The sequence below is a fragment of the Rattus norvegicus genome, chromosome 3 (genome assembly GCF_021556685.1).
Source record: "Rattus norvegicus strain SHRSP/BbbUtx chromosome 3, alternate assembly SHRSP_T2T, whole genome shotgun sequence".
NCBI lineage: Eukaryota > Metazoa > Chordata > Mammalia > Rodentia > Muridae > Rattus > Rattus norvegicus.
Genome location: NC_141536.1, coordinates 123,198,520 through 123,225,331, shown reverse-complemented (window position 1 = coordinate 123,225,331; position 26,812 = coordinate 123,198,520). Strand labels below are relative to the sequence as shown.

Genomic DNA, 26,812 nt, shown 5'->3' with positions numbered 1-26,812 from the left:
GCAAATCGCTAATTAGTTGTCAAGGTGGGGTTAAAGGTCAACTCTCTTTGTCCAGTACTGTTTGAGATGCTGAAGGGGGCAGGAACAAAAAATGTCTAATAGCTTGACCTCAGCTCTCCCCATCTTGTCCTGCTCCAATCTCATCTGCAATATGGTCCTTGTCAGATGATTCCCTCCTCCCATGCATTCTGAGATCGTAGCACACATCTATAACCCTATCTACGATTGTTGTTATTATTAGTATAAAATGGGAATAATGAAATTCATTATGTTAGTTTCTTTTAGACACATTGTTCATTGAGACTTAGTACATTTACATTTCAGAAAGCAATCATTAACCTATGACAGTTACTTTAAAATGCTACTGTGGGTTTGTCAGAAAGCCAAATCTAGCTCAGATCTAATCCTTCTGTCAGTTCTTGATACCTGACAGCATCCAACTAAGGAAAGTTATTATGGAACTCCATTTATAGTTTGCCCTGAGTTGTAGAATTGGCCAGTCCTGAAGAACTTGGGTTGTGAGGTTCTGGCAAACAGGTTCAACTTCAACTTCCTACAGTAAGTATTCTGTGAGGAATCAGAATGCCCAAGGGGAAAATGGTATTGTTTAGTACAAGTGTTTTAATGTTTGCTTTTTAAAGATAATTTAATTAAAATGTTTTATAAAATTCCATCTTGCTTTTTAAAAATATATCAAGCTGTAAGCCCCACTCCAGGGTCATGGAACAAGGTACCAAACAACTGAGGATAGTTTAGTCTTGGAGGAATGCACACAAGAAGTGATGCTCTCTGAATGGCTACTAGATGAGTCCTGTGAACGCTCTCCACTCTCGAAGATACTGAGGTCCCACAAAAATGCCACCCCACTAGAAAGTTATGGGTATGTGAGTGCAGTCTTTGGGTCTCAACACAAAGGCCAAGTTCTCATCCAAAGTGGTTCTCAAGGACAACTCCGTTTGAAATCTGTAAGTGACTACTCTGGACCATTCAAAATGGTGTGAAGTAAACATTCTTTCTACTTTGTAACCATGAAAAGCAAGCCTGTTTTCAAAGAACATTTAAGCATTCTTTAAGTGAATTGAAGATAGTCTAATGTAAATTTTCTTTTTGTTAATTAATTTACACCCCAATCATTGTTCTCCCTACCCCCCCTCACAAAGTCCCTCACTCATGCCCTCTTCCTGAGTTGATGATGATGAGCCACCCATTGGGTATACTCCTCACCCTGGCACATCAAGGTTGGGTACATCTCCCACTGAGGTCAAACAAGGCAGCCTTGTTGAGGAATAGATTCCACAATCAGGTCACAGCTTTAGGGACAGCACCTGCTCCAGTTGTTGGGAAATACAAATGGAGATTGAGCTGCACATCTGCTACAAATATGCCAGGGGCCTCCATCTTTATGCTTTTTAGTTGGTGGCTCAGTCTCTGAGAGCTCCCAAGGGTCCAGGTTAGTTAACCTATCCCTTTCAGGGCCTTCAATCCTTCCCCCAACTCTTCAGTCCAACTTTTGGCCGTGGGTCTTTGCATCTATTTCAGTCAGCTGCTGGGTAGAGATTCTCAGAGGACAGTTACGATAGGCTCCTGTCTGCAAGCATCGCAGAGTATCATTAATAGTGTCAGGAGTTTGTGCTTGCCCATGGCATGGGTCTCAAGCTGTCCATTCCCTCAGTCTGTGCTCCATCTTTGTCCCTACGTTTCTTTTAGACAGGAAAATTTTTGGGTCAAAAGTTTTGGGTGGAGTGGTGTCCTTATCTGCCCACTGTGGGTCCTGCCTGGGTACAAGAGGTGGTCTCTTCGGGTTCCTTATCCCTGCTGTTATGTATCTCTGCTAAGGTCACCTGTGCACTTCTGGAAACCTCTCACATCTCGGGTCTGTGGGACTTCCTAGAAATTGGCCCACCCCTGTTGTTTTAAAAATATAAAAAATAAAATGTATGGTTGTTTTTTATCCTCACTAGGTTCGACACTGCAGTGCCCCAAGATATCTGCTGGATATCTTAATTCTCAGTCCACAAAGCCTCTCACCTTCTTTGCCCCATCCCCTATCACACTGCGGAAGGCCTCTTTCTGAGCCTGGTAGCAATTTCTCTACCTATGTAGTTCCCAAGGCAGGTTTCCATGCCAGAAACACACATCCCAACTCTATGGTGGCCCAGACAAGCTGCCCCACACTCCATTACACTTAAATCTACACAGGAGGGACAGAGGGAGTAGTAGTCATGGCGGAGAGAAAATGGAGGCTGACATTAAGATTCCACTCTGTGTATTTACAGATTGTTATTAATGTTCTTAAGGGATGGATGGTACTGGGCTTTGTATGTTTAGGTGGGCAATTATATCTTATCAATTGGGTCTAAGGTTATTGTGTTGTGTGCTATTTCATGTGTAGATTTAAGTGTAATGGAGTGTGGGGCAGCCAGTCTGGGCCACCATGGAATTGGGATGTGTGTTTCTGGCATGGAAACCTGCCTTGGGAACTACATAGGTAGAGAGATTGCTGCCGGGCTCAGAGAGAGGCCTTTGGCAGTGTGATAGGGAATGGAGTAGAGAGGGTGAGAGGCTTTGTGGACTGAGAATTAAGATATCCAGCAGATATCTTGGGGCACCACAGTGCCGAACCTAGTGGGAATAAAAGACAACCATACTGTTTTTATTTTTTTATATTTTTACAACAACATACCCCACCCCCAGCAGCTACAGATTTCTGCTCATTCTCCTGGTCCTCTGGCCTTCTCCCATGTTTCTCCCCATACTTGATCCTCACTTCCCTATTACCATCCCCCTCCCATCTTCCACCCAGTTCCATCCCTCCCTCTGCCTCCTATGACTATTTCATCCCCCCCTTCTAAGCAGGATTCAAGCATCCTCACTTGGGCCTTCCTTTTTGTTTAGCTTCTTTGGGTCTGCAGGGTGTATCATGGGTCTCTTGTCCTTTATGACAACTATCCACTTGTCACTGAGTACATGCCATGCATGTCCCTTTGGATCTGGATTTCCTCACTCAAAATATTTTCTGATTCCATTCATTTGCCTTCAAAATTCATGATGTGTTTCTTTTAATAGCTGAACAGTATTTCACTGTGTAAATGAATCATATTTTCTATATCCATTCTCTGGTTGAGGGACATCTAGGTTGTTTCCAGTTCCTGGCTATTACGAATAAAACTGCAATGAACATAGTGGAGCAATGTCTTTGTGGTATGGTCGAGCATCTTTTTTGGTGTATGCCCAAAAGAAGAATAGGTGGGTCTTCAGGTAGAACTATTTACAATTTTCTGAGAAAGTGCCAGATTGATTTCCAGAGAGGTTATACAAGTTTGCAATCCCACAAGCAATGGAGGAGTGCTCCTCATTCTCCACATCCTCACCATGTTCTGTCACTTGAGGTTTTGATCTTAGTCATTCTGATTGCTGTAAGATGTAATCTCAGGGTCATTTGGTTTGCATTTCCCTGATGACTAGGGATTAAATATTCTAAGTAATAATTTATATTAACTGTAAAATACTTCAGGTGATTCACAAAGTATATGAAATATAACATTTGCAGACACATTCCCTGACCATTTTCAACTCTTCCTGGTTTACCATGACATTTCTTTGTGAATTACCAATTCATTTTCCAGGTTTTTACATACAGACACACACTCAAATGACTAGAGGGAATTTCATGGTATCCCATGATGCAATGTCCAGGTTACTTGCATCTCAAACAATAATCCACACAAGATATAGAGTAGTGGTAGTGAATTATACTTACTAACAGTGAGTGTAAAAGTGTAGCACATATACCACATGCCCAGCAAGTACACCTTAAGAACACCGGGTTCTTTTTTTGAGGGGGTTGGGGGGCTTCTTATATGAGTCTAAGTAAAGAGACAAGCCAATCCCCAGGGCAGCCATGGGGTGGGTCCTTGCCTTGACTGACAGGTGGGCTGTTGTTACACAATTGTGGATGATCTGCCTGTGCCTAGGCAATATCTTCCATAACTTTAAGCATATGTAAACTCCATTAGACACATATGGATTTTTCTCTAATGAGTACCTCAGGGACAGATCTTAATTCATTATGTTTGCATCAAACACCTGTTCAAGTCAACCATGTATGTTGCTCCTTCTGGTAGAAGTACTTGGTAGAGAAGTGTTCTATTATACTGTCCTATGGGGAAGCAGCAGACACATTTTTTTAAAGGGGAGATGCACCAGATAACTGAGATCAACCTAACACACACAAGCATACCCACACATACACACACACCCCACATATATGTATATATATAGAGATAGATAGATAGATAGATAGATAGATATAGATAGATGATATAGATATAGATATAGATATAGATATAGATATATAGGTATATAGATAGATATAGATAGATATAGATATAGATATAGATATAGATATAGATATAGATATAGATATAGATATAGATATAGATATAGATATAGATATAGATATAGATATAGATATAGATATAGATATAGATATAGATATAGATATAGATATAGATATAGATATAGATATAGATAGAAATAATCTTCTGACACTATATATATAATAACACTTAATAAACACTTTTATTCTTTAATTTTCTGCCATTGTGCCTAAGGATTTAGCTTTATTATACAATCTGTTAATCTCTCCTACTCCTCTAAATGTTATATTCCTATCTTGTTCATGCTTACATGAACAAGAGATTCATGAGATTCACTGGCTTTCTGATTCTCACTGGTAAGGACTATTTCAATTGTTGTCTTTCTCAATGTTTCTTCTTTTATTCCTTATTGTTTGTTTAAAAAAAGTGCATTTCACTTTCATCTTCCAACATGACATGTATTTTGTTGAACTTGTATCTCCAAATTGTGAAGTCTAGTGGTATTTTAGAGGGCCCCTCTCCCCATGTCTATGTATCATAGGCTTAATTCATATACATAATTATTGAGTTTGCCTAAAGGCCATTTTTTGTGAACCTAATTTAGTGCAACTTGCTGGTCAAAAGTAACACTTCAGGGGCAGGTGCGAAGCGAGAAAGACTTAGATGTGAATTAGATTTTGCTACCTCCTAATCAGACAACTTAGACAAATCAAGTTATTCAACCTTCATAAGCCCCATGACATGCTTGTAAAGGGAGATAGTGTGTCATAGAATTGTCAGGATCAGTCACACTTGACTGTTTTTCTTATGTACTAAATCATAGTCATGGATATGGTCCATGAGTCCTCTCATCAAGATATCAAAAGTTGATCTCGAAAATGCTGGCCCAGATTTATTGTGAATGTGGCATCATACACACTGAATATTCATGACCCTAAGCAGTCATGGACATATCAGAAAGGAATCATATGCCATGATGGCTTGTCTTGATTTTTCAACTTGATGGGTTTTAGAGCCACCCTAGATACAAGCATCTAGGCATGTCTGGAGTTTCTAGACTTCGTTAATTGAGATGGAAATCACTACTTTAAATATAACAGAGCCATTCCATGAGTGAGGGTCCCACACTGAAAAAAATAACAATAAACGAGCAATAGCATCCATCACTTTCCATGCTCTTTGACTGTAGACACAAAATGAGCAACTTCCTCATGGTGCTGTTGTCATGATTTCCTTGCCATTATATACTGTGCTCTAAAACTATAAACCAAAATAAACCCTCCTTCCTTAGGTTGCTTTTATTTGTGTCTTTTCTCTTAAATCTAAGAAAAGTAACTAATACACTTACCAGGCACTGTTACGTTCTTTCTGGCCATCGTTCTATTGCCTGATGCTTTAGGACACCAGGATGCTATCTCCATCTTTCGCCTGTATGAAATCAGTAATGGCTACTGTTGAGAGAAGATCACTCTAAATCTTAGCAATTCTATTTCTGATTCAGTTGCATGAGAATTTCTTTAGGATTTAGAACCATTTTTTTCAGCATTATTTTTTATTTAATTTTTCTTGGGTATTATATGTATTTACATTTCAAATGTTATCCTCTTCCCCCTCCCATTCTTCTTTCCCCTCCCCCTACTTCTGTGAAGATGCTCCCACTCCCACCCACCCATTCCCAGCTCAATGCCCTGACATTCCCCTACACTGGACCATGGGCTTCCTCTCCTATTGATGCCTGGCAATGCCATCCTCTGCTACATATGTGGCTTTGCATATCTTCTTCTGAAACTCTGAGTGTTATTGTTATTTTCTTTTGTTTTGTCTTGATTTGTTTTACTGGTTTGTTGGCTCATTTTGAAACATGGTCTCACTATGTAGAACACTATGACCTTTAAGCTGAGGCAATCCTTCTGCTGCTGCTTCCTGGATGCTGGGATTTCAGATATATACTATCATGCACAACTGTTTCCTTTTTAAACTTGATCTCACTAGCCACGCAGATCTGTCCTTAAAATGGTATACAGAGTCACAAGATTCTGTAGACTTGTTACTTTAGCCACAGTTTTGCTTTCTACCATTTCCTACATACAGTGTTAATTCATTCATATTTTTTTAATATGCATTCACTTGAATGGCATAGTAGCCCCCTAGAAGATTCATAAATAAAAATGACATAGCAAGATATCTCTGTTCCAGTTCTAAAAATACTTGGTCTAGCATTTTTATTCCTTGTTCAGGTATGAATATGTGCAAATGAACTCATCCAGATGACCTTGTCTTTCTTTTTTAAAATTATGGAAATGTCTATTAAAATGTCATGTTGACTCAGACAATGAAAGGCACAATTATATTTTTTAATATGTTCTCTGTTCAGCAAATAGCCAGATGGTGGTATATAGAACCACTAATTTTTAAATTTTTTTCCACTGAAAATTCTCCAAGTAGTCGACTACCCAGGTCAGGGTATCACAATTAAGACTCTTTTGCATTAAGGCAATTACATGATGACTGATATAGCTGCCCAGACTGGACATTGTGATTTGAAATCTTGGAGCAGCAAAAACCGAAAGAGTGAGGAGTTCGTAAACATGCAAGACAGGAGGTGATATGTATTTCTTATTAGCTTTTCTCTGTGTAACAATCAGCTTCCAAAAATAATGGTTCAATGGATTTGTGTCCTGATTTGATAGGTCAGAAACTGAGGCTTCAGTACATTGGGTAGTTTTCCTGCTGATGGTCTCTTTCATGTAAGGAATTAGAGATCCAATGAGCAGCTCTACTGCTGGGGATTAGCTAGCATTGGCCGGTATGACTAATCACCTGGTGCTACAATGGGTTAACATGGCTTTTTGTTCTTATGTAAACCTTGGGATCTGAGATCAGCAAGAGGGCAAACACTGATGGTCAGTGAATCATATGCCTCTATTGTATTATTTCTTTGTCCCACAGATTAGAGCAAATTATATATTCAAATCTAGAGTCAGTGTGAGAGAAGCCTTGGACTCTGTTGGGTGTTTCTGCAATGGCCTTTCTCCCTTGTCCCTTCCTTTCCTTACATTTCGAATTCCATGTGCCCATATTTTAAGATTATCAGACTTATGTTTACTGACCCACTTACAGCAAAGGACTCAAAGAATTTCCTTTTCTTTTTCTTTTTTTTTTCCTTTTATTTTTTGAGACATGGTCTCACTCTGTAACTCAGACTGAGCAAGAACTTATTACTTAACCCAGAGTAGCCTTGAATTTGGGGAATTCTTTCTGCCCCAGACTTCTAAGTGTTGTGATTACAGGCATGAAGCATAAAACTAGAGCAAAGTAACTTCTTTTAAATTATGTTTTCAAGGCCAAAATAAGATCAGCAAAGTATTGGAGCCATTGCCATCCGTTAGCAATGTCTAGATTACTCTGAAGTAAAACCCTGCAAGAACAGCAGGGCTTTTCTATGTTCTTCACATCCTTTTCCCTATAGAAAAACATGTTGTGGTAAAAATGAAAAAGGTGAGACTGGTTCCCATGAACACCCAGGTAGTCTGCAAGCCATTCCAGCCTGGCACCTTGCCACTCTGTTTTGCTTTCACTCACAGTTCCCTTGGTGGGTTGTTACCATGCCAAGCATACACATTCCAATTCTGTGGTTGGCTTAGTGCATCCCACCACCGCACCTTCTCTTGAGCTCAATTAAGTTGCCACATGGAAAAATACACCACACAATAACCTCTGATCCAATTGATAAGATATAATTTGCCCATCTAGACAGCACAAAATCCTGTACATACTCATCCTTTAAAAATAGTCATAACAACCTGTGCAGAGAAAAATCATAACATCTGCCTCCTTCTCTTTCTCGTTCTGGCTCCCTCTCCTCTTTCCAAAACTTTCCCCCCACCCATCCTTCCTTCTCCTCCAATGACAGGCCTTGTTCTATCCTGTACTTGCCTTCCTGCACAAAGACATCAACCTATACAAACACCTGAAAAAAACACTTGGGAGGAGGAAAGGTTTATTATGACTTACAGGTTCAGGGGATTCAGTCCATGGTTACTAAGTCTCATCACATTTAGCCGAGAATGAAAAGAAACATGACAAGGAACACAACTTCTCCCTGTGGTCCATGAAACAAAGGCCAGAGTTAGAGTCAAAATATGCCCATCAAAGAGTTGCATGCCCTAACATGTCCCACCTCCAAACTGCCCTGTTCAGTACCTAGATGAGCTAATTGTCTCCCAATAGTACCATCCTCTGGGAACCAAACTTTCAACACTCGAGCCTTTGGGGATATTTCAGAGCCAAGCCTGTACAGATGAGAGGCAGTTGGGACTATGAATGATCAGATGTCTGTAACAGAATGTTTACATAGACAGAGAATGAGGAAGGCACTTGAGAGAGTTGGAAAGCAGAAGACAGATGGCCTGAAAAGTAGCAATATAGGATGAAAAGAAGGACGGGGATTTGATTGAAGAGAAATAGAATATGGTAGAAGAAGAAAGTAAGAGATGTTAATATCCACGAAGCTCTGGCAACGTGAACAATAGTCACTAAAATTATCTGAGTTAGTGTTTGAACCCTGCAGCATTCAAGCAAGCAACATCTGCAATAAGTCAATCAAACAAACAACTGAGACAAAGCAGAAAAAGAGTAGTTAGTGTGGCCACATTAGGACCAGGGACTATGAGATTCAGTGACCCCCCCAGCTCTGTCTTTCAGTATTAGTATAACATTTAGGTTTCAACTGAGGACAAGAATTCTGTCAAGATAACAGTTCCAGGCCAAGGTGTGGTGCTGCCTCTCAGAATCGTCTGTGCCAAGATCCAGTTCCTCCTGCAAAAGCACTCTCAGCACTGTGTGAGATCCTCTTCTGTGAGACAAATTCCCCTCTGGTCAGCACCAGGCTTCAGCCTTTTTTTTCTCCCAGCATAGGATTTCTGGGGCACAAATACCTCTTTAGAATATCTTCAATCCTGCTGGAATCCTCCTAACGAAGAAAGCAAAATGTCTAAGCCTCAAAATAATCTTCCCACCTTTTACAAGTCCCAAAACAGGATGTGGAAGGATTCCCAAAGTGACCTTGTTTATCTTAATCACTGGTGAGTACCTCTGGTCAAATAAAGCACATACCCAAAATACATGTAATCGTGTGACAACCAATGTTGAAAACCAAGTTACATGATGTAGAGGGCTGCAATAACATTCGCCACCACTAGATGGTGCTGGCTTCCACTGCGCCCCATGTGGAAGGCCAGGATAGCCTCCGCCATTACAAGATGGCGCCAGCCTTTGCCGCGCCAGCCGGCTCCCTTTCAGGAAGTTAACTGTGCGCATGTGCAAGAGTGCCTTCGTGCCAGGTCTTTGCCCACTCCGGGGCGTGCCTTATGAGATCATGGGTAAACAACCAATCAGGTGTGGATGCGCCGCACTAGGGTGTTTATAAGCGCGCCATGTTGGTGCGGTGGCCCTTCCTCTTCTAAGATTAATAAAGTTGGTCACAGTAAGGATTTCTATGTACCCGCGTGCTTCCTGCCGGCGGGAAGTCGCGCGCGGAACAACATGACAAGTTCTCAGAACCATAAAGCACAGCTTCGCCATTTCCTGTAGCTAACACTTACAGGACCTACTTTGTTCTGGTGGTTTTCTGGGTATTTGATAAGTATTTAGTTCTACCTATCTTAATTGCTTTATTTGCTGAGTAATTATTAGCTTGCTTTTCCTACTGATATATGTGTTATTTTTTCACATATGTATTCTAGATTTTAAGTGCATACCAAACCTTGATGTGCTTCTCTTTGGGAATTGGTCAGCTTTTGCTTCAGTAATGTTCCTTGATAACTCTGAAATCTAACCCTGCCTGTGTTACATCCACACAACAACCAGCTGTGTCTGACTCAGCTGGGATTGTCTGGTCTTGACTTCAGAATAGGCTTTGCATCTGCTTCATACATCTCTTCTTCTAAAACTGAGGATGAAAATGAAGTTTAATCTACCTAAGAAATCTTCATGGCAAGTACATTGGTGTGAGAGCTCCAAACACCCCTACTCTAGACTGGCTTATTGTCCAGATGACTGGTCAGTGTGGGTCACATGAAACAAATTCAGTATCAATGGGACAAGCAGCCGTGTTCCACTGAGATCATTCAAGACAAGGACAAAGATTTAGAAAGAAATGATTTAATCTATACACTTGAAAACCAAACTTCTAAATTTTCCAACTAGTATTGTGGAAAATAACAAAAAAAAAAAAAGTGTAACTAAATTATTTAAAAGAAATGCATCTCCTTGCAGCAAGCTATAAGCTACCTATTTTCTCTTTGTATTTCCCAGGTTTTTACATCATGTTTGGGAAGAAAAAGAAAAAGATCGAAATATCCGGCCCATCTAACTTTGAACACAGGGTTCATACTGGGTTTGATCCACAAGAGCAGAAGTTTACTGGCCTTCCCCAGCAGTGGCACAGCCTGTTAGCAGACACAGCCAACAGGCCCAAGCCTATGGTGGATCCATCATGCATCACACCCATACAACTGGCTCCCATGAAGGTATGGAAAGGTTCTGTCTTTGAGTCAACTTCAGGCCATGATCTGATTTGACCTAATGTGCCATCTTGATAAACTATGTAACCTTTGAAAAATGTCCTTATATTAGCCACAGTTAATCTTCATTTGGCAGCACATAGAAAGGAAATTTAACCTTCAAATACTGGTTATCGAAATATTCAAGTGTAAAATTAAGCTACAAAATGAACTTTTTTTCTGTTAATAATCTTCACTTCCTCTGATAGTAGCAGCAATAGCTTCTAATCAAATATTTTATTGGATATATTTTTGATGCCTTATTTTGTTTTCAAAATATTTATACATAATTTAATATAAGATGTAATAATAGATTTTAATAGCAATAAATTTTATTTATAGGTGTATAAAATACTAACATGTATGTATAGATAAAGTATGGATTGTATAGTAAATATGTATATATTCACTTTTATTTTCATTGTCTAAAAGAGAACTATCTCAAATATTAGCAAATAATTTCAGTATTTGAATAGGCTATAATTTACCCACTCACTGCTGCCCTCCTGGTCACCCCCTCCCATAATCCATCCCCTATCCCCATCCCCACTCCCCATCCTCCAACCCCCATCCTCCACCCCCTATCCCCCATCCTCTTCTCCTCTGAGCAGATGGGAGCCCCACTGGATAGCCACCCATTCTGGCACTTCAAGTCTGTGCAAGGTTAGTTGTGTAGTCTTTGTATGTCAGTGCTTCTCAAGATATATCACAAATCAGAATCACCAACAGACTTTGATTAAACAGATGTTTAATTTAGGGTTTCTATTTCTGTAAAGAGACACCATGGCCATAGTAAGTCTTCTAAAGGAAAGCATTTAATTGGGGCTGGCTCACAGTTCTGAGGTTTAGTCCCTTGTCTTCATGGCAGGCAGGAAGCATGACAAGATGCAGGCAGACTTGGTGCTGGAGAGAGTCCTACATCTGCATCCCCAGGCATCAGGAAGAGGCAGTGACCTACTAGACCTAGTTTGAACTTTCGGATCCTCAAAGCCTGCCCACTAGTGACATGCTTCCTTCAACAAGGCCACACCTCCTAATAGTGCCTCTCCCTATGTGCCCATGGGGGCCATTTTATACAAACCACCCCAACACAGATGGGAAGCACTACCTCTGTTTCTGATTCAGTAGAAATGGGTTAGGGATTCCACATGTTCATTTCTAGCTGATGTCCTGTTAGTGCTAAGGCTTGTGGTCTGAAGACAGACTGAGAACATTGACAAAAGTAGTTCTCAAGACTCTTATTTACATAGAAGAAAACATTAGTGTGATTCTACACTGCTAAAAAATGTTCAAGTTACTGGAATTTTTATCAGAATCGTAGATTTATGTTACAAGTCGATTTTCTTGTTCCCCACCCTCAAAAATATAGACCGACTGAAATCATCTCAATAGTCAGAGGAAGGAATAATTGTAAACATTTGGCAAGAGTGGGAAACGCTGACCAGTGATGTAGTCTGTGCTTAGCATGTGTGACACCCTGGGTTCTATTTCTAACATCTCTTCTCCCCACACCAAAACTGCTTTTTTTTCTACCTAACTTGTCTGTTCATAAGAATATCATAAGCAATATTACCCAGTTGTTCCTGAATTAGGTGTATTCTATGTAAAGGAAAGGTTGAATGGTTACTGAGTCTCAACCTTAGTCCTAAGGGGCTCAGTATAACCCTCTCCCCTCTCAGCATCACATGGGAGATTCTGATTCAATGTTTCTGGAGTCCCCAATGGTTTGCATTTATAACAAACTGATGCCCTGTTGAACAATGGGAACATCCTGTAAGTACCAATATTCCTGATGAACAACACAGTGGTGTGTGCCTGTAATCCTAGCACTTGGAAGACAGAAGGAAGAGGAATGGAGTTTCAGGCCAGCCTGAGCTACATAGCAATCAATACACTGCCTCAAAATTCAGTGGAATAGCATTGTTGTCACTGGGTTAAAGCAAGTGCTGCATGTTCGTTCTTTCCCTTTGTTACAGCCTAGAATCCATTCTAAGTGATGCAACAAAACACAGAAAGATAGATAGGGTTAGGTCGTCACGGCTTCTACCTCACATGAGCAATCAGCATAGCCTAATGCTTCCTTCTGAATTCTTTTTAATTATTAATTAGGATTATAGCAATTATTTTAAATATTTGGTGTATTTAAATTTTACTGAAATGCCATACAGTATAACTATTCTTCAAGTTTTTTACTTAAAATTGAGATAAAAGTTCTGATTCATACAGAGGACTTGAGTTTAGTTTAAACTGTGACTTTTTATAACTTACCCATTTTACTAGAGTAGGATACTATAAAATCTGTGCTATACCAGATTACAATACCTGGTTCTTGCAGTACAGTCTGGAACTCTTAGGTACCTGAGATTCTTTGAGTCTACAAGATCAGATTCTTTTCATAGTACTTGAGAGTCATTTGGCATTTTCTTTATGTACTGAGGACGCATCAGGCTTTTCCAGAAAGGGACATATGTCATACTATCATGGTTTATGCCTAAAGTGTCATAAACTCTAGACTCCTATGTTTTAAAAGCTTCTTATTTATAATATAGTATATGCTATATAGTTTTTAATTCTTATATAAACTTAAGTCTTTTGGATCCTGAATAAATTTGGAGGGTCTAAAACCAAAAATTTCAAGCATAAACATTTCTGTCTCATATCAAATGTAACAATCTGTGATTTCTGTGGTTTGATCCTCACACGGAACTCCATTTATTCTCTTTTTAATTGTCCAATATGAAAAGAGAATTTTGTCTTCTCTAGTAGAGTGTTAATGTTCAAGTCCCAAGAGATTACTGAATATAATATCCTATCATTCTATAATTTAATACAATTTATTCAACCAAACAGTTTGGAGTTACATAATGCTTATATCTTTTATCTAACATAGCCTTTAAAGCATTCTCTTTTTGAGAATTTGTTTATTATTTATTTATGTGTCTGTGTGAGAAGGTATATGCATATATGCACACATGTATGTGGGTGCCCTTGGAGGTTAGAATGGTGTCATTTTCTCTAGAGGTAAAGGTACAAGCAGTTGTAAAACACCCAACATGAGTGCTAGGAACAAAATTCAGGTCCTCTAAAAGAGTAACAAGTCTCCTAACTTCTGAGTCATCTCCCTAGCCCCTAACCTTCAATGGCTCCGTTAATATACATCTGTCTAACTTATAATTTCAAAGATGTCGTATGTGTGTTAATTCTTTGGTAATCCACTACACTGTATTTTTATCACATTTGCCCCCTCCATCCTAGATCCATTCTCCCTCCATGCCCACCCAACTTGGTCTTTTTCTTTTCTTTTTTTAAAGTCATGGAATTTAATTAGTGCTGCCCAAATATTCTTGATTTAGGGCCTGTTCTGAAGTTTGATTGACCTATCAAGGGTCATACCCTTAAAGAAAATTCTCTCTCTCTCTCTCTCTCTCTCTCTCTCTCTCTCTCTCTCTCTCTCTCTCTCTCTCCCCTCCCCGTGTGTGTGTGTGTGTGTGTGTGTGTGTGTGTGTGTGTGTGTGCGCGCGCGCACGCGTGCGCGCACACTAACAGCTATTAATTGCCAATATCTCCTCAGTTAGGGATGGTATTCCTTCTTGACGAAATTCCATCTGCCATGATCTTGCTAAAGTCACAGTGACTGTAAGTTCTTATGTGCAACTGCCCTATTTTAAACAGAAAACACTGTTCCCTTTAGCCATTTGCTGTACCTTTCAGGGATATATAGAGTGATATAGATGTCCCATTTAGGGCACAGAATTTCACAGTCTGTTATCTACACATTTACCAGTTGAAGGTCTCTATAATAACTGCTATCTGCTTCAAGAAGAAGCTTTTTTATGGAGAAGTGACATATTTGCTATTTCATGTGTGTAGTGGTAAGTTGTTGACTGTTCTTCAAAGCTTTCTTTCTTCATTAATTTATTTGGTTACTTTACAACATGATCACAGCTCCCCTCCCTCCTTTCCTTTCAGCCCCTCCCTCCCTCCCCTCCCCTCTTCCCTTCCATCACCCTCTCCACTTGCTGGGTACCAACTCACACTGGCACATCAAGAAACATCAAGACTAAAAGCATTCTCTCCCACTGAGGCCGGACAAGGCAGCCCAGCTAGGGGAAAAACAGGACTTCCAGAGGAGGGAGAGAAACACCAACTCAGCCACAAAACCTTCCACCAAAATTTGCCTACAAGATATACAGGGATGAAGCTGGAGCAGAAATTAGTGAAATGGCAAACCAATGACTGGTCCAATTTGAGACTCATTCCGTGGGAGAGAGCCAACCCCTGACATTATTAATGATACTTCGCTGTTTGCAGACAGGAACCTACTATAACTGAACCATCAACCACAGAGCATACATGGTCTGGACCTAGGTTCCATATATATAGCAGATGTGCAGTTTTGTCCTCATGTGGATCCCTTAATAATTGGAGAGGGAAATGCCTTTGACGCAAATTTTGTTGCCTGTCTGGATCCCTTTCCCCTAGCTGTGTTAACAGCCTTCTCTTTATTTTGTGGAGGCTGAGGGTTGCGGTTAATGCCAAAGCCAAGTTGGTTCTTCTGGGTCGTCTTCAGCTCTGCAATTGTCAGTGTTTCATAACATTCCAAAGTTGGGTTTCTGTGTCGTCCCTTTTTATCCTCTACCTCTGACCACTACATTAAAAATAACCTGGGGCTGGGGATTTGGCTCAGTGGTAGAGCGCTTACCTAGGAAGCGCAAGGCCCTGGGTTCGGTCCCCAGCTCCGAAAAAAAGAACCAAAAAAAAAAAAAAAGAAAGAAAGAAAGAAAGTTAAAAAAAATCGCTCCTGAGAGACACAGCCAGAATACAGCAAATACATAGGCGAATGCCAGCAGCAAACCACTGAACTGAGAATAGGACCCCCGTTAAAGGAATCAGAGAAAGAACTGGAAGAGCTTGAAGGGGCTCGAGACCCCTTATGAACAACAATGCCAAGCAACCAGAGCTTCCAGGGACTAAGCCCCTACCCAAAGACTATACATGGACTGACCCTGGGCTCCAACCTCATAGGTAGCAATGAATATCCTAGTAAGAGCACCAGTGGAAGGGGAAGCCCTGGGTCCTGCTAAGACTGAACCCCCAGTGAACTAGTCTATGGGGGGAGGGCGGCAATGGGGGGAGGGTTGGGAAGGGAACACCCATAAGGAAGGGGAGGGGGGAGGGGGATGTTTGCCCGGAAACCAAAGAATTATTATTAAGTATTAAATAAATTAAAAAAAACCTTTAGAAGACAAAACAGGTAAATGAAGAGAAGAGAATTTCAGGTCTGTTCCATTCTGGGTGACCGCTCTTTGTTTCTCCTCTTGTTACAGTTAATGTGTCAGATGCTCCTCAAATAATGAACCCACCTCTCTTCCTTTGTAATTCTCTCTCTCCTTGTTCATGATTCATTATTGCACTCCTAGAGCCTAGATATTTTGAGCTTTGTCAGCTTACTCCCATTTCTATGAGATTATTTTCTTAAATGTTTTCAAATGCATGTTCCTAAACTATAGGACAGTTATATGTTTTCTAGCATTAGAGGGGCTATTTCTTTATATGTGCCCTCTAGTTTCTAAGAATATTCATTAAGAAATCAAACTGTAGCAGTTGTTTGTCACACTCTTCACTGAGTGAAACTGTGACAAGTAAGGAATGACCCAGGGAGACTATTCTGACTTCCATGCCTGCTTCTTGCCCTAAACTATGTTAAACTATGGTCCTCACACTACATGTCAACATAGCTAAGTAACTGCTCTTCTCATTTTTTTCAATCCTGATGTTCAAAGCCAATAGATTCAATCTGCTATAGCTTTCCTATTATCTACTTCATTATAGTTTTAGGTCTTCCTTGTTTAAATCTTTCTCTACTATGATGCAATGTTGGACATAGAAACATCTATTTTAGCTCAGGAAACCCAAAGCCTTAATGTTTAACCAGCTGGACTGCATCTTTTCATTTATAAGTCTTCACATGGGTGGGTAAACATCATAGCTTATCTACCAATGAGCCCGGAGCAATCTTAAAAATGGGAAATATTTACATCCAGAAGGAAGAAGTGGTCCAGAGACACTGGATCAAAACCAAGTGTGGAGAGTATAAAGAGTAAATAGATCATCTACAGGAGTGGAGAAGACAGTGCTAGGGAGAACAGAAGGAGATAGTTTCAGATCCAGGGAAGCAGAGATTTGATAGTAGATAGTGCAGAGCATTTGAAACCTGCAGCTAAGAGTTTGGTGCCTTTCCAAATGAATTTGCAAATTGCTTTTTCAAATTCTATGAAGAATTGAGTTGGAATTTTGATGGGGATTACATTGAATCTGTAGATTGCTTTCAATACAATGGTCATTTTTACCATGCCAATCCATGAGCATGAGAGGTCTTTCCATCTTCTGAGATCTTCTTCAATTTCTTTCTTCAGAGACTTGAAGATGTTGTCATACAGATCTTTCACTTGCTTGGTTAGAGTCACACCAAGGTATTTTATATTATTTGTGACTATTGTGAAGAGTATTGTTTCCCTAATTTCTTTCTCAGCCTGATTATCCTTTGAGTAGAGGAAAGCTCCTGATTTGTTTGAGTTAATTTTATATCCAGCCACTTTGCTGAAGTTGTTTATCAGCTGTAGGAGTTCTCTGGTGGAATTTTTGGGGTCACTTAAGTATACTATCATATCTGCAAATAGTGAAATTTTGACTTCTTCCTTTCCGATTTGTATCCTGTTGACCTCTTTTTCTTGTCTGATTACTCTGACTAGGCCTTCAAGTACTATATTGAATAAGTAGGGAGAGAGTGGGCAGCCTTGTCTAGTCCCTGATTTTAGAGGGATTGCTACAAGTTTCTTTCCATTTACTATGATGTTGGCTACTGGTTTGCTATATATTATTTTTACTGTGTTAAGGTATGGGCCTTGAATTCCTGATCTTTCCAAGATTTTTATCATGAAGGAGTGTTAAATTTTGTCAAATGCTTTCTCAGCATCTATCGATATTCATGTGTTTTTTTTCCTTGAGTTTGTTTATATAGTGGATTACTTTAATGGTTTTCCATATATTGAACCATCCTTGTGTCCCTGGGATGAAGCCTACTTGATCACAATGAATGATCATTTTGATATCTTCTTGAATTTGGTTTGCAAGAATTTTATTGAATATTTTTGCATCAATGTTCATGAGGGAAATTGGTGTGAAGTTCACTTTCTTTGTAGGGTTTTTGTGTGGCTTAACTCTTCTCAACAATAAAAGAACATCTGGGGGAATCACCATCCCTGACCTCAAGCTGTATTACAGAGCAATTGTGATAAAAAACTACATGATATTAGTACAGAGACAGACAGATAGATCAATATGATAGAATTAAAGACCCAGAAATAAACCCACACATCTATGGTCACTTGATCTTTGACAAAGGAACTAAAGCTATCCAATGGAAAAAAAGACAGCATTTTCAACAAATGGTGCTGGTTCAACTAGAGGTCAGGATGTAGAAGAAAGCAAACTGATTCATTCTTATCTCCTTGTACAAAGCTCAAATCCAAGTGGATCAAGGACTGCCACATAAAAGCATATACACTGAAACTAATAAAGTGGGGAAGAGCCTCAAACACATAGGTACAGGGGAAATTTTCCTGTACAGAACATCAATGGTTTATGCTCTAAGATCATGAATCAACAAATAGGACCTCATAAAACTTCAAAGCTTCCGTAAGGCAAAGGACACTACCAAATAGGACAAAATGGCAACCAACAAATTAGGAAAAGATCTTTACCAATCTTGCATCCACTAGAGGGCTAACACCTAATTCATACAAAAAACTCTAGAGGTTAGACTCCAGAGAACCAAATAATCCTGTTACAAAATGAGGTACAGAGCTAAACAAAGATTTCTCAACTGAGGAATATCGAATGGTAGAGAAGCACCTAAAGAAATGTTCAACATCTTTACTGATCAGGGAATGCAAAGCAAAACAACCCTGAGATTCCACCTTACACCATTCAGAATGGCTAAGATCAAAAATTCAGGTGACAGTAGATGCTGGTGAGGATGTGAAGAAACAGGAATATTCCGCCATTGTTGGTAGGAGTACAAACTGGTACAACTACTCTAGAAATCAGTCTGGTGGTTCCTCAGAAAACTGAACATACTACTACCTGTGGACCCAGCTATACCACTCCTGGGCATACACCCAAAAGATGCTCCAACATATAGCAAGGATACATGTTCCACTATGTTTACAGCAGCCTTATTTAGAATATCCAGAAGCTAGAAAGAACCCAGATGTCCTTCAACAGAGGAATGGATACAGAAAATATGCTTCATTTACACAATGGAGAACTACTCAGCTATTAAAAACAATGACTTCATGAAATTCTTAGGCAAATGGATGGAACTAGAAAATATCATCCTGAGTGAGGTAACCCAGTCACAAAAGAACACACATGGTATGCACTCACTGATAAATGGATACTAGCCCCAAACCTGGAATACCTAAGAAAAAATTCATGGATCATATGAAGACCAAGAAGAAGGACGACCAAAATGTGGATGCTTCATTCCTTCTTAGAAGCGAGAACAAAGTACTCACAGGAGGCAATACAAGGACAAAGAGTGTAGCAGGGACTGAAGAAAAGGTCATCCAGAGACTCTCCACCTGGGGATCCATCCCATTTGCAGCCACCAAACCCAGTCACTATTGCTGATGCCACAAGTGCTTGCTGACAGGAGCCAGATATGGATGTCTCCTGAGAGGCTCTGCCAAAGCCCTACTGATACAGATGAGGATGCTTGCAGCCAACCATCAGATTGTACAAGGGGACTCCAATGGAGGAATTAGAGAAAAGACTGAAGGACATGAAGGGGTTTGCAACCCCATAGGAAGAACAACAATATCAACCAACCAGGCCTCACAGTGCTCCCAGGGACTAAAGCAACAACCAATGAGTACACATGGAGGGACCCATAACTCCAGCCACATATGTAGCAGAGGATGGCACTGTCCAGATGAATAAGAAGAAAAGCCCATGGTCTTTTCCCCAATGTAGTGTAATGCCAATGAATTTAGGATGCAGTGGGTCAGTGGGAGTGGGAGCATCCTCAAAGAAGCAAGGGGAGCGGGGAGGGAGTAAGGAAGGGTAGGGGAAGTGGATAACATTTGAAATGTAAATACATGAGATATCCAAGAAAAATAAAATTTAAAAAAGGAAAAAAAATGAGTTTAGTGCCTAATACCCTACTTAGGTGAAAGCTTCAAGTCTTGCATCCAAAAATTGTACTTTAAGGAAATAAATTGATTCATTCAAAAGTCAGATCAAGCATAAAGATTACCTGTAATGTTGACGTAATATAGAATCTTGTAGGTTAGGCGTGGGAGTCATCATTGAAAGTTGTGAAAAGTTGAAATTCAGGAAGTTGCTCCAGCTATATGACTGCCAAAAGACTGCTGAGAATAAAACACAACACTTCTTCCAGAATGAACAGTGTACTTTTCATAAAGATAATTTCAGTGAAAAACAGAATTTAATTATAAAATGAATCTTGTCTGGAAATTTAACCATGTTTTAAAACTATTTGTAAAAATACTACTTCAAAAGAACTGCATCAGTGTGTTTCTATTTGATCAGAACCAGTGCTCCCACCAGGAAGACAGATGGTTCATCTTCTGTCAAAATCTCTCATATTCTACACTTTTAAAAGGACCAGTCAAGACAACAGGCAGGCTCTATCATTCTTTCCCATGCCTTTAATTTCCCAAATCTCCCCCATTGTAATTGAAAGCATGTCTTTCCAAACAACTCACCAGCAAAAGGACTGGGGAAACAAATTTCTTACATGCAGGAATTTAGGAATCTGGGTAAGATAGACTTCTTTTAACCTGGAGGAGAAGGCTATAAGCAAAGCCAAGGACTTTGTGGTCACGATCCCTTCATGTCTAGGAATTGCCAACAAGTTTTCCACTTTACAATAAAGCTAGGTTTTAAAGTATACACCCTATTGACATCTATCCTCTCCTGAATATCATGCCCCCCTCTTTCTTTTGTCCATTTTATCCATCTTCAGTCCTTGCAAGGCCTTCAGAAATATCATCTCAAGATTGATTCTTACTGATGATATGCCTTTTCTGTCATTATTAAATTAGTCTAATAATTTCTGGGCATTAGCCCACCGTAATGGGCAGATTGTCTACAGATCAGAAAAGATCTACTCTCTTATAGTAACCTTATGTAGACAAAAGAATGATTTCATAATTCCTAACAATGATTTTTTTGCATTCCTAAATTTATACAATTAGTTTTGAGCCATCTATAGAAAGGGCTGCAATTAGGGCTCTGTAACCCTTCGTGTGTCATGGGCTAATTGCACCAGAACAGAAAGCAGGCTTAGAACAAATTTACAATCAGGGAAAACATTCCTTCTGGGCTAGCTATGAAACTATTATCTAATACCTAAAAGTCATAAACTGGGAATGGACGATTTTTGGTAGGTACGAAGATGGAAGATCAAATATTGACTAGATCTCTCTATACAAGACTTCAAAACTAATGAGACACTAGGCAGACCATTTGCAAAATTGTGCAAACCTATAAGAATTATTGTTTTAAACTGTTAATGAGCTTGTGGAGCCAATGACAGATAATAAATATTTAATTAGATAATTAGTCTTAGTGGACACTCATGTAAACATTCCTGCTGAAACTTGTTTGATCTATGATGAACTTTTGGAGTGTAAGTACCCTTGGAAAACTATATGATCTATTCTCCTCAGAAAGTATGAATGCTAAGGGCAACAATAAGTGAGTGGCTTTTTCTTACTCACAAGGCTTCTTTCATTCAGAAATAAAAAGGTAGAAGCCTTTTCTATCCATGAACAATAAAGTGTGGACTCTATTTCTCATCCAGAATGAGTAAGTTTTTCTGCATTGGTGCTGCCTCAATGAAACCTGCTCTTGAGAGCTTTGGCTCCATCCACGCAATACATATATGCATTTGTAAGTATAGATGTGTCTTTGTAAGGATATAAGTTGATAAGACAGACAGTTGGACCCAATTAGAATATGTGTGTATATATATATATATGAATAAATGTGTATCTATACATATTTGTTTATGTAAAACTTTTTATTTCTGTGAGAATGATTTCTTTTTCTGGTTCACAAGAGTCAATAACTCCAAGTCCCTCTCTTGCCTGGCCATCTAGAGGCAAGGCTTCAGGGCAAGAAAGAGAGGAACTCTAACAATTAATCCTTTAATTCCCTGCTGCTGCTGCTGCTGCTGCTGCTGCTGCTGCTGCTGCTGCAGGAATTAATAACCAAATGCATAAATGTCTGTCTGTCTATACATATGTACATCAAAAAGTTACAAGAGTTCATAGTTTCTCACTTGGCATTCTTGCCAGCACCAGGTAATTAAGTTTTGTCAGTAGTACTGACCCCATAAATTGCCCATCGCTGTCACTGGCTTGTCTGCTATCAGCAGGACCCCAATCACCAACTCTCCCCACCCCACATTTACTGCTTTTACAGAGAGAGGGAACTTGCGGCAGGCAGGATCCTGCCAATTCATTCTTTCCCCCTTCCCTGTTTTCCTCTTCTTCGCTGAATTCTAAAAGTTAGAAAGTAAAGCCTAAGTTCAGTACCATATAAGTACTCATAAGAACTTGTAACTAGCATTTTTCTTTGCATCAGTACTCTGTAGTATCTTGTTTAAGCCACAGTAAAATTCCCCAAGTCTTTGTAACCAAATTCAAATGGCCTTATTGTTACTAGTTGATAAAAAACTGTCATTTTCAGAGTGACTCTACTCAGAGAAAGCATCACTGAGGGTGATTGTCCTACTTCCATGTTGAGAACATAGTAGGTTGACCAGTTATCTTCTGTAAGCCTTTTGGCAGTTTCATCGTGACATCAGTGTGACAATGATCATGTATAGATTATTGCACAACCATAGATCAGTGGGAGAATGTTGTAAAGTCTTTTTTATTCCACAACTATAGTATTTGGAAGGCAGCTTCCAGGTTCACAATTAAAACTGTAGCACTGAAAGATATCCCATGAAGAACAGTTACCATTTATCTCACCATGAGAATTTAGCATCTTCTGTCATCCTTGAGACCACAGAAAACATACACAAATGTGACATTCAATACAGTCATAGGATACACTTGGAAATTGTTTATGGCAAAGATAGTCAAGCCTACATCTGAACACTACCTGATTCAATCCAATGCCTTTCTCAGCATTTTGCCATGCAAGTCTTCAACTGAAACCCCAGAGAAGAAATGAAAGCTGACTACATCCCAACACAAAACGTGCATTCTTACAACACTTAAAGCTGATATCTTATTCAGCTCTGCTTCCAGGACAGAGGCTGATGTGGATGAAAAGCAGACTCCAGACCTACGGTGATCAGAAGCTTCATTGAACTATACTAGGGAACAGGCCTGACCAAAATGAAGAATACCATTGCCAAACACTAGATAATGTTTATAGAGCACAAAATGTTCAATATTAATTATTTATGGCATCCATGAAATGACTAATGAAGTATTGAGCCAGTAATGGTGGGGGGCAGGGGGGAGAAACCTTGACTGAGTCCAAATCCACCCAATTTCTAACTTGAATTACATTCTGTATTCTATCCAGCTGCCTCCAGTTGCTCTACAGTCTTTCTTTCTTAACGGTTTTCTTCTATAAAGGGTTAATGACTAATTTGTGTGTATATCCCTCAGAATATTTGCTTTTCATAGGAAGATAATAAAAAAGAAAATTATAACCCCAACCATAGAACTTTATGTTGTAACCTCAGACAAGTGAGTGGCCTGATGGGATATTGTATCATGGGGAACTTTGTTTTGTATAACACAAGAAACGTTGATTGTCCTGGAGAAGTTAGCAAAAAATGAGGTGTGGTGGGAAAGAATTAGAAATGCTAATGACCAAGCATGACCTTGTCACTGTAGGCTGTGCATGTAGATTCCACAGTTGCTCCACTGATATTATTCATTCTCTTGCCACAGTCTCAGAATGGGCCTTGAATTTAGGCTTGACCATGGGGTTTTCATAATCTGTGGCTTTGTGTGAACACAAGCATGTAATGGGCAGCTAAGATTTCCATTCTGCATCATCTTAAGAGAACTATTCCCTGGAGAACTCAGCAACTCCAGTCGAATAAGCACATTTGGTACACATCAGCTTGCATTACCTACATCCTTTCAAGCTGAAGCAGAGCCCTTCCAGCCTCACCCTCAATGTTTGACACTTGTATGAAGTATTTGTTATGTAGCTTTAGAAGACAATGGGGCTGCCTCATACATTGCCTCACTTCATTGTCAAATCATCCTTTCCAGTGGGTGAGGTTGAATCTGTCTTTTAGGTGAAGAAATCAAGATTTAGAGAAATATAGACTATGATCCAAGACTTGATAGCTCATGATTGTCAACCCAATGCCTGGAAGGATTATTCAACAGGATTGCCATGCATTCCAGGTTAGCCTAGAGTGTACGATAAGATTCTGCCTCAATATATATTTCAAGTTTTATATCTGGCAACAAAAAACAAAAACAACAAAAACAAAAGAACAAAAGAGATTCAAGTCCTAAAATCATGTGACTCTAAAACTCATTCCTGTAATCATCACACTCCCTAAGTTCTGATGGGAAGAGTCTCGAAAAAATTCTAAAAAGAAAGTACTACATAGTGTTCTAAGACAAGGTATCATGATTTCTCATAAGATAATAAAAAGCTATTGTAAGGTGTTACAAGTAAGGGATGCCTTTGACTCTATCATTTAGATGGTCTGGACTTAACCTATGAACTTCAACCTACCCAAGAGTCTAATAAGGACATCACTTTAATTACCATCTATCATCTCCTGTCTTGACAGCAGTAAGACTTAGCTTTCTACATGCATCATGTGCAGGGCTTTTTATGGGGCCATCCATTCATGCAATCCCCATCTCCTCAAGTGACTCAACAGATTATTTCAACAGAAAATGCTAATGAAAACATTTTCCAAGCAACAAATGAATAAGCATTCATGTACATGCTGCTGGCTCTCCACAGTGGCCTCCCTGCTCCCAGAACCAGCCATTCTTGAAGTTGCACCTCAAATTCTCCAATCCCAAGCTCTCACCTAATATAGAGCCAGAACAAGTTGAACTTGCCAATGCTGAGGATACATACTTAAGGTTCAATAGCTGGAAACTCCATATAAGCTGAAATATCAGGATAAACTAATTAGCCTCAACTCTTCCCTCCTGGCAATAGTGATATACTGAAAAAAAAAATCCTTCTAAATCCAAATTTAAGAAGCTATCCCTTGGCCTAGTCACACTTGGAACCTGAGAGATCTAATTTTATCTCTTATTAAGCATCTTATGAAAATTGGGACACTAAGATAGCAACTATAGGCTGTTTGGGGAGAACTGTCAGATCCTCATTTTTATCAATTTGTCGTGGATTCTTAAATAATTCCCTACATTGTTGACTCTGTACTATTGACAAACTTTATTTCAAACATTTCCAAGCATCTCGCTGTTCAACTGATCAAGTGAGGCTACTGCTATTAAAAGGTTAATTTTTAAAAAAGGAAGGAAGAAAACTGTTCCTGCACAGAGCTGGTCTAAGTGTTTGCTACTAACCCAGTATCACAAATATAATTGAAACCTCTAATGGCTGGTACATCAGAGTTTTCGTTCTGAGCACTTGGACTCAACTCTTTCAGGCAGGAACTCTGCCTCTTCTTTTTATTAACACTCATTTTTTAATATGGTGGTAGTCTTTTCTTGGAAGATAATCCTGAACATGTTTAGAAGTATGTTTGCTTTACATAAGATTAGTAAAGTGTTCTAGAAGTCTTATTTTAAGGAAATACATAGAAACCTCAACAAATAGGTGGAAACACCTTCTCACTATTTTCTTATCAGCCAATTATTGGTCCACATATACAGTAAGCTTTCCAGGCCAGCTGGTTTGTATGCATGTCCTTGACAATTGTCCTTCCTTTTTAAAATATTTATTGTGTGTGCATGCCTTTATGTTCATGTGCTAGTATCCTCAGAAGCTAGAAGAGGCCATTGGTCCCTTAGAGTTGAAGTTACATGACATTGTGTACTTCCCAGGATGGGTCATTTGTGATAGCAATTCCCTTGCCCTGCTGTTTATTCCTGAGTTGTATTAGCTCTTGATACCTGTAGACCATGAATGTCTTTAGTAGGCTTCTGCCCTGTCTGTGTCGGCCATTCTTGGTCTTGAAGACAGAATTTAAACACTATTTGTTTCTCTTTCTTAGTCCTGCATTGAGATAGAATTCTAATTGGATTTACACCTCAGAAATAGTCTGATAAAGCAGACTTTAATTTCTGGTGTCACCCATCTGCTGTGGCTACCTGTTTCATCCCATCCCTGTCCCTACTCATGTTTTCAACACTCTTTCTCTGTGTCTTTGTGGAATGAGAATTGTGTTTGTAGCTTGTCTTACTCAAGATGTACCACAGAGTGCTAGACTTTGTATTAAACTATGCTACCTTTCAAATGGTCTGCCCAGAGACCTTGTTCAAATGCAGATATTTTAATTTAGTGAATCTGGGGAACCTTTATAATGAGCTCCCAGCTAGTGCCATCCTGATTATCTACAAACCACTCTTCACAGGGATGGTTTAACTTACCCCACAGGAAATGTAACTGGAGCAGGATTTGGGACAGTTAGAAAAGCTGGATAAGCCTGTGCTATACATGCCTTCCTCTGTGGGATGAAGGGAGTTCAGTGCCCTGAAGGTGAGCTAGCAGCATCTCTGGCTTTTACCTCCTCTCTCAGTTGTTAAATCAAAACTATGACAAGAAATTGCCAATATGCTGGGGAGGGTGGTGCAAAAATTACTC

The 26,812-nt window shown here is 39.5% G+C and overlaps 1 protein-coding gene across 3 annotated transcripts in view; it reads left to right on the top strand.

The window, feature by feature from the left end:
* Positions 1–26,812, top strand: part of Pak5 (p21 (RAC1) activated kinase 5) — a 300,079-nt gene that overhangs the window by 192,184 nt on the left and 81,083 nt on the right. For all 3 annotated transcript variants that reach the window (NM_001434031.1, NM_001434030.1, NM_001107781.2), the window contains 1 exon segment: positions 10,695–10,909. In NM_001434031.1, the coding sequence (NP_001420960.1) occupies positions 10,706–10,909 (204 nt within the window). In that variant the 5' untranslated portion in view covers positions 10,695–10,705.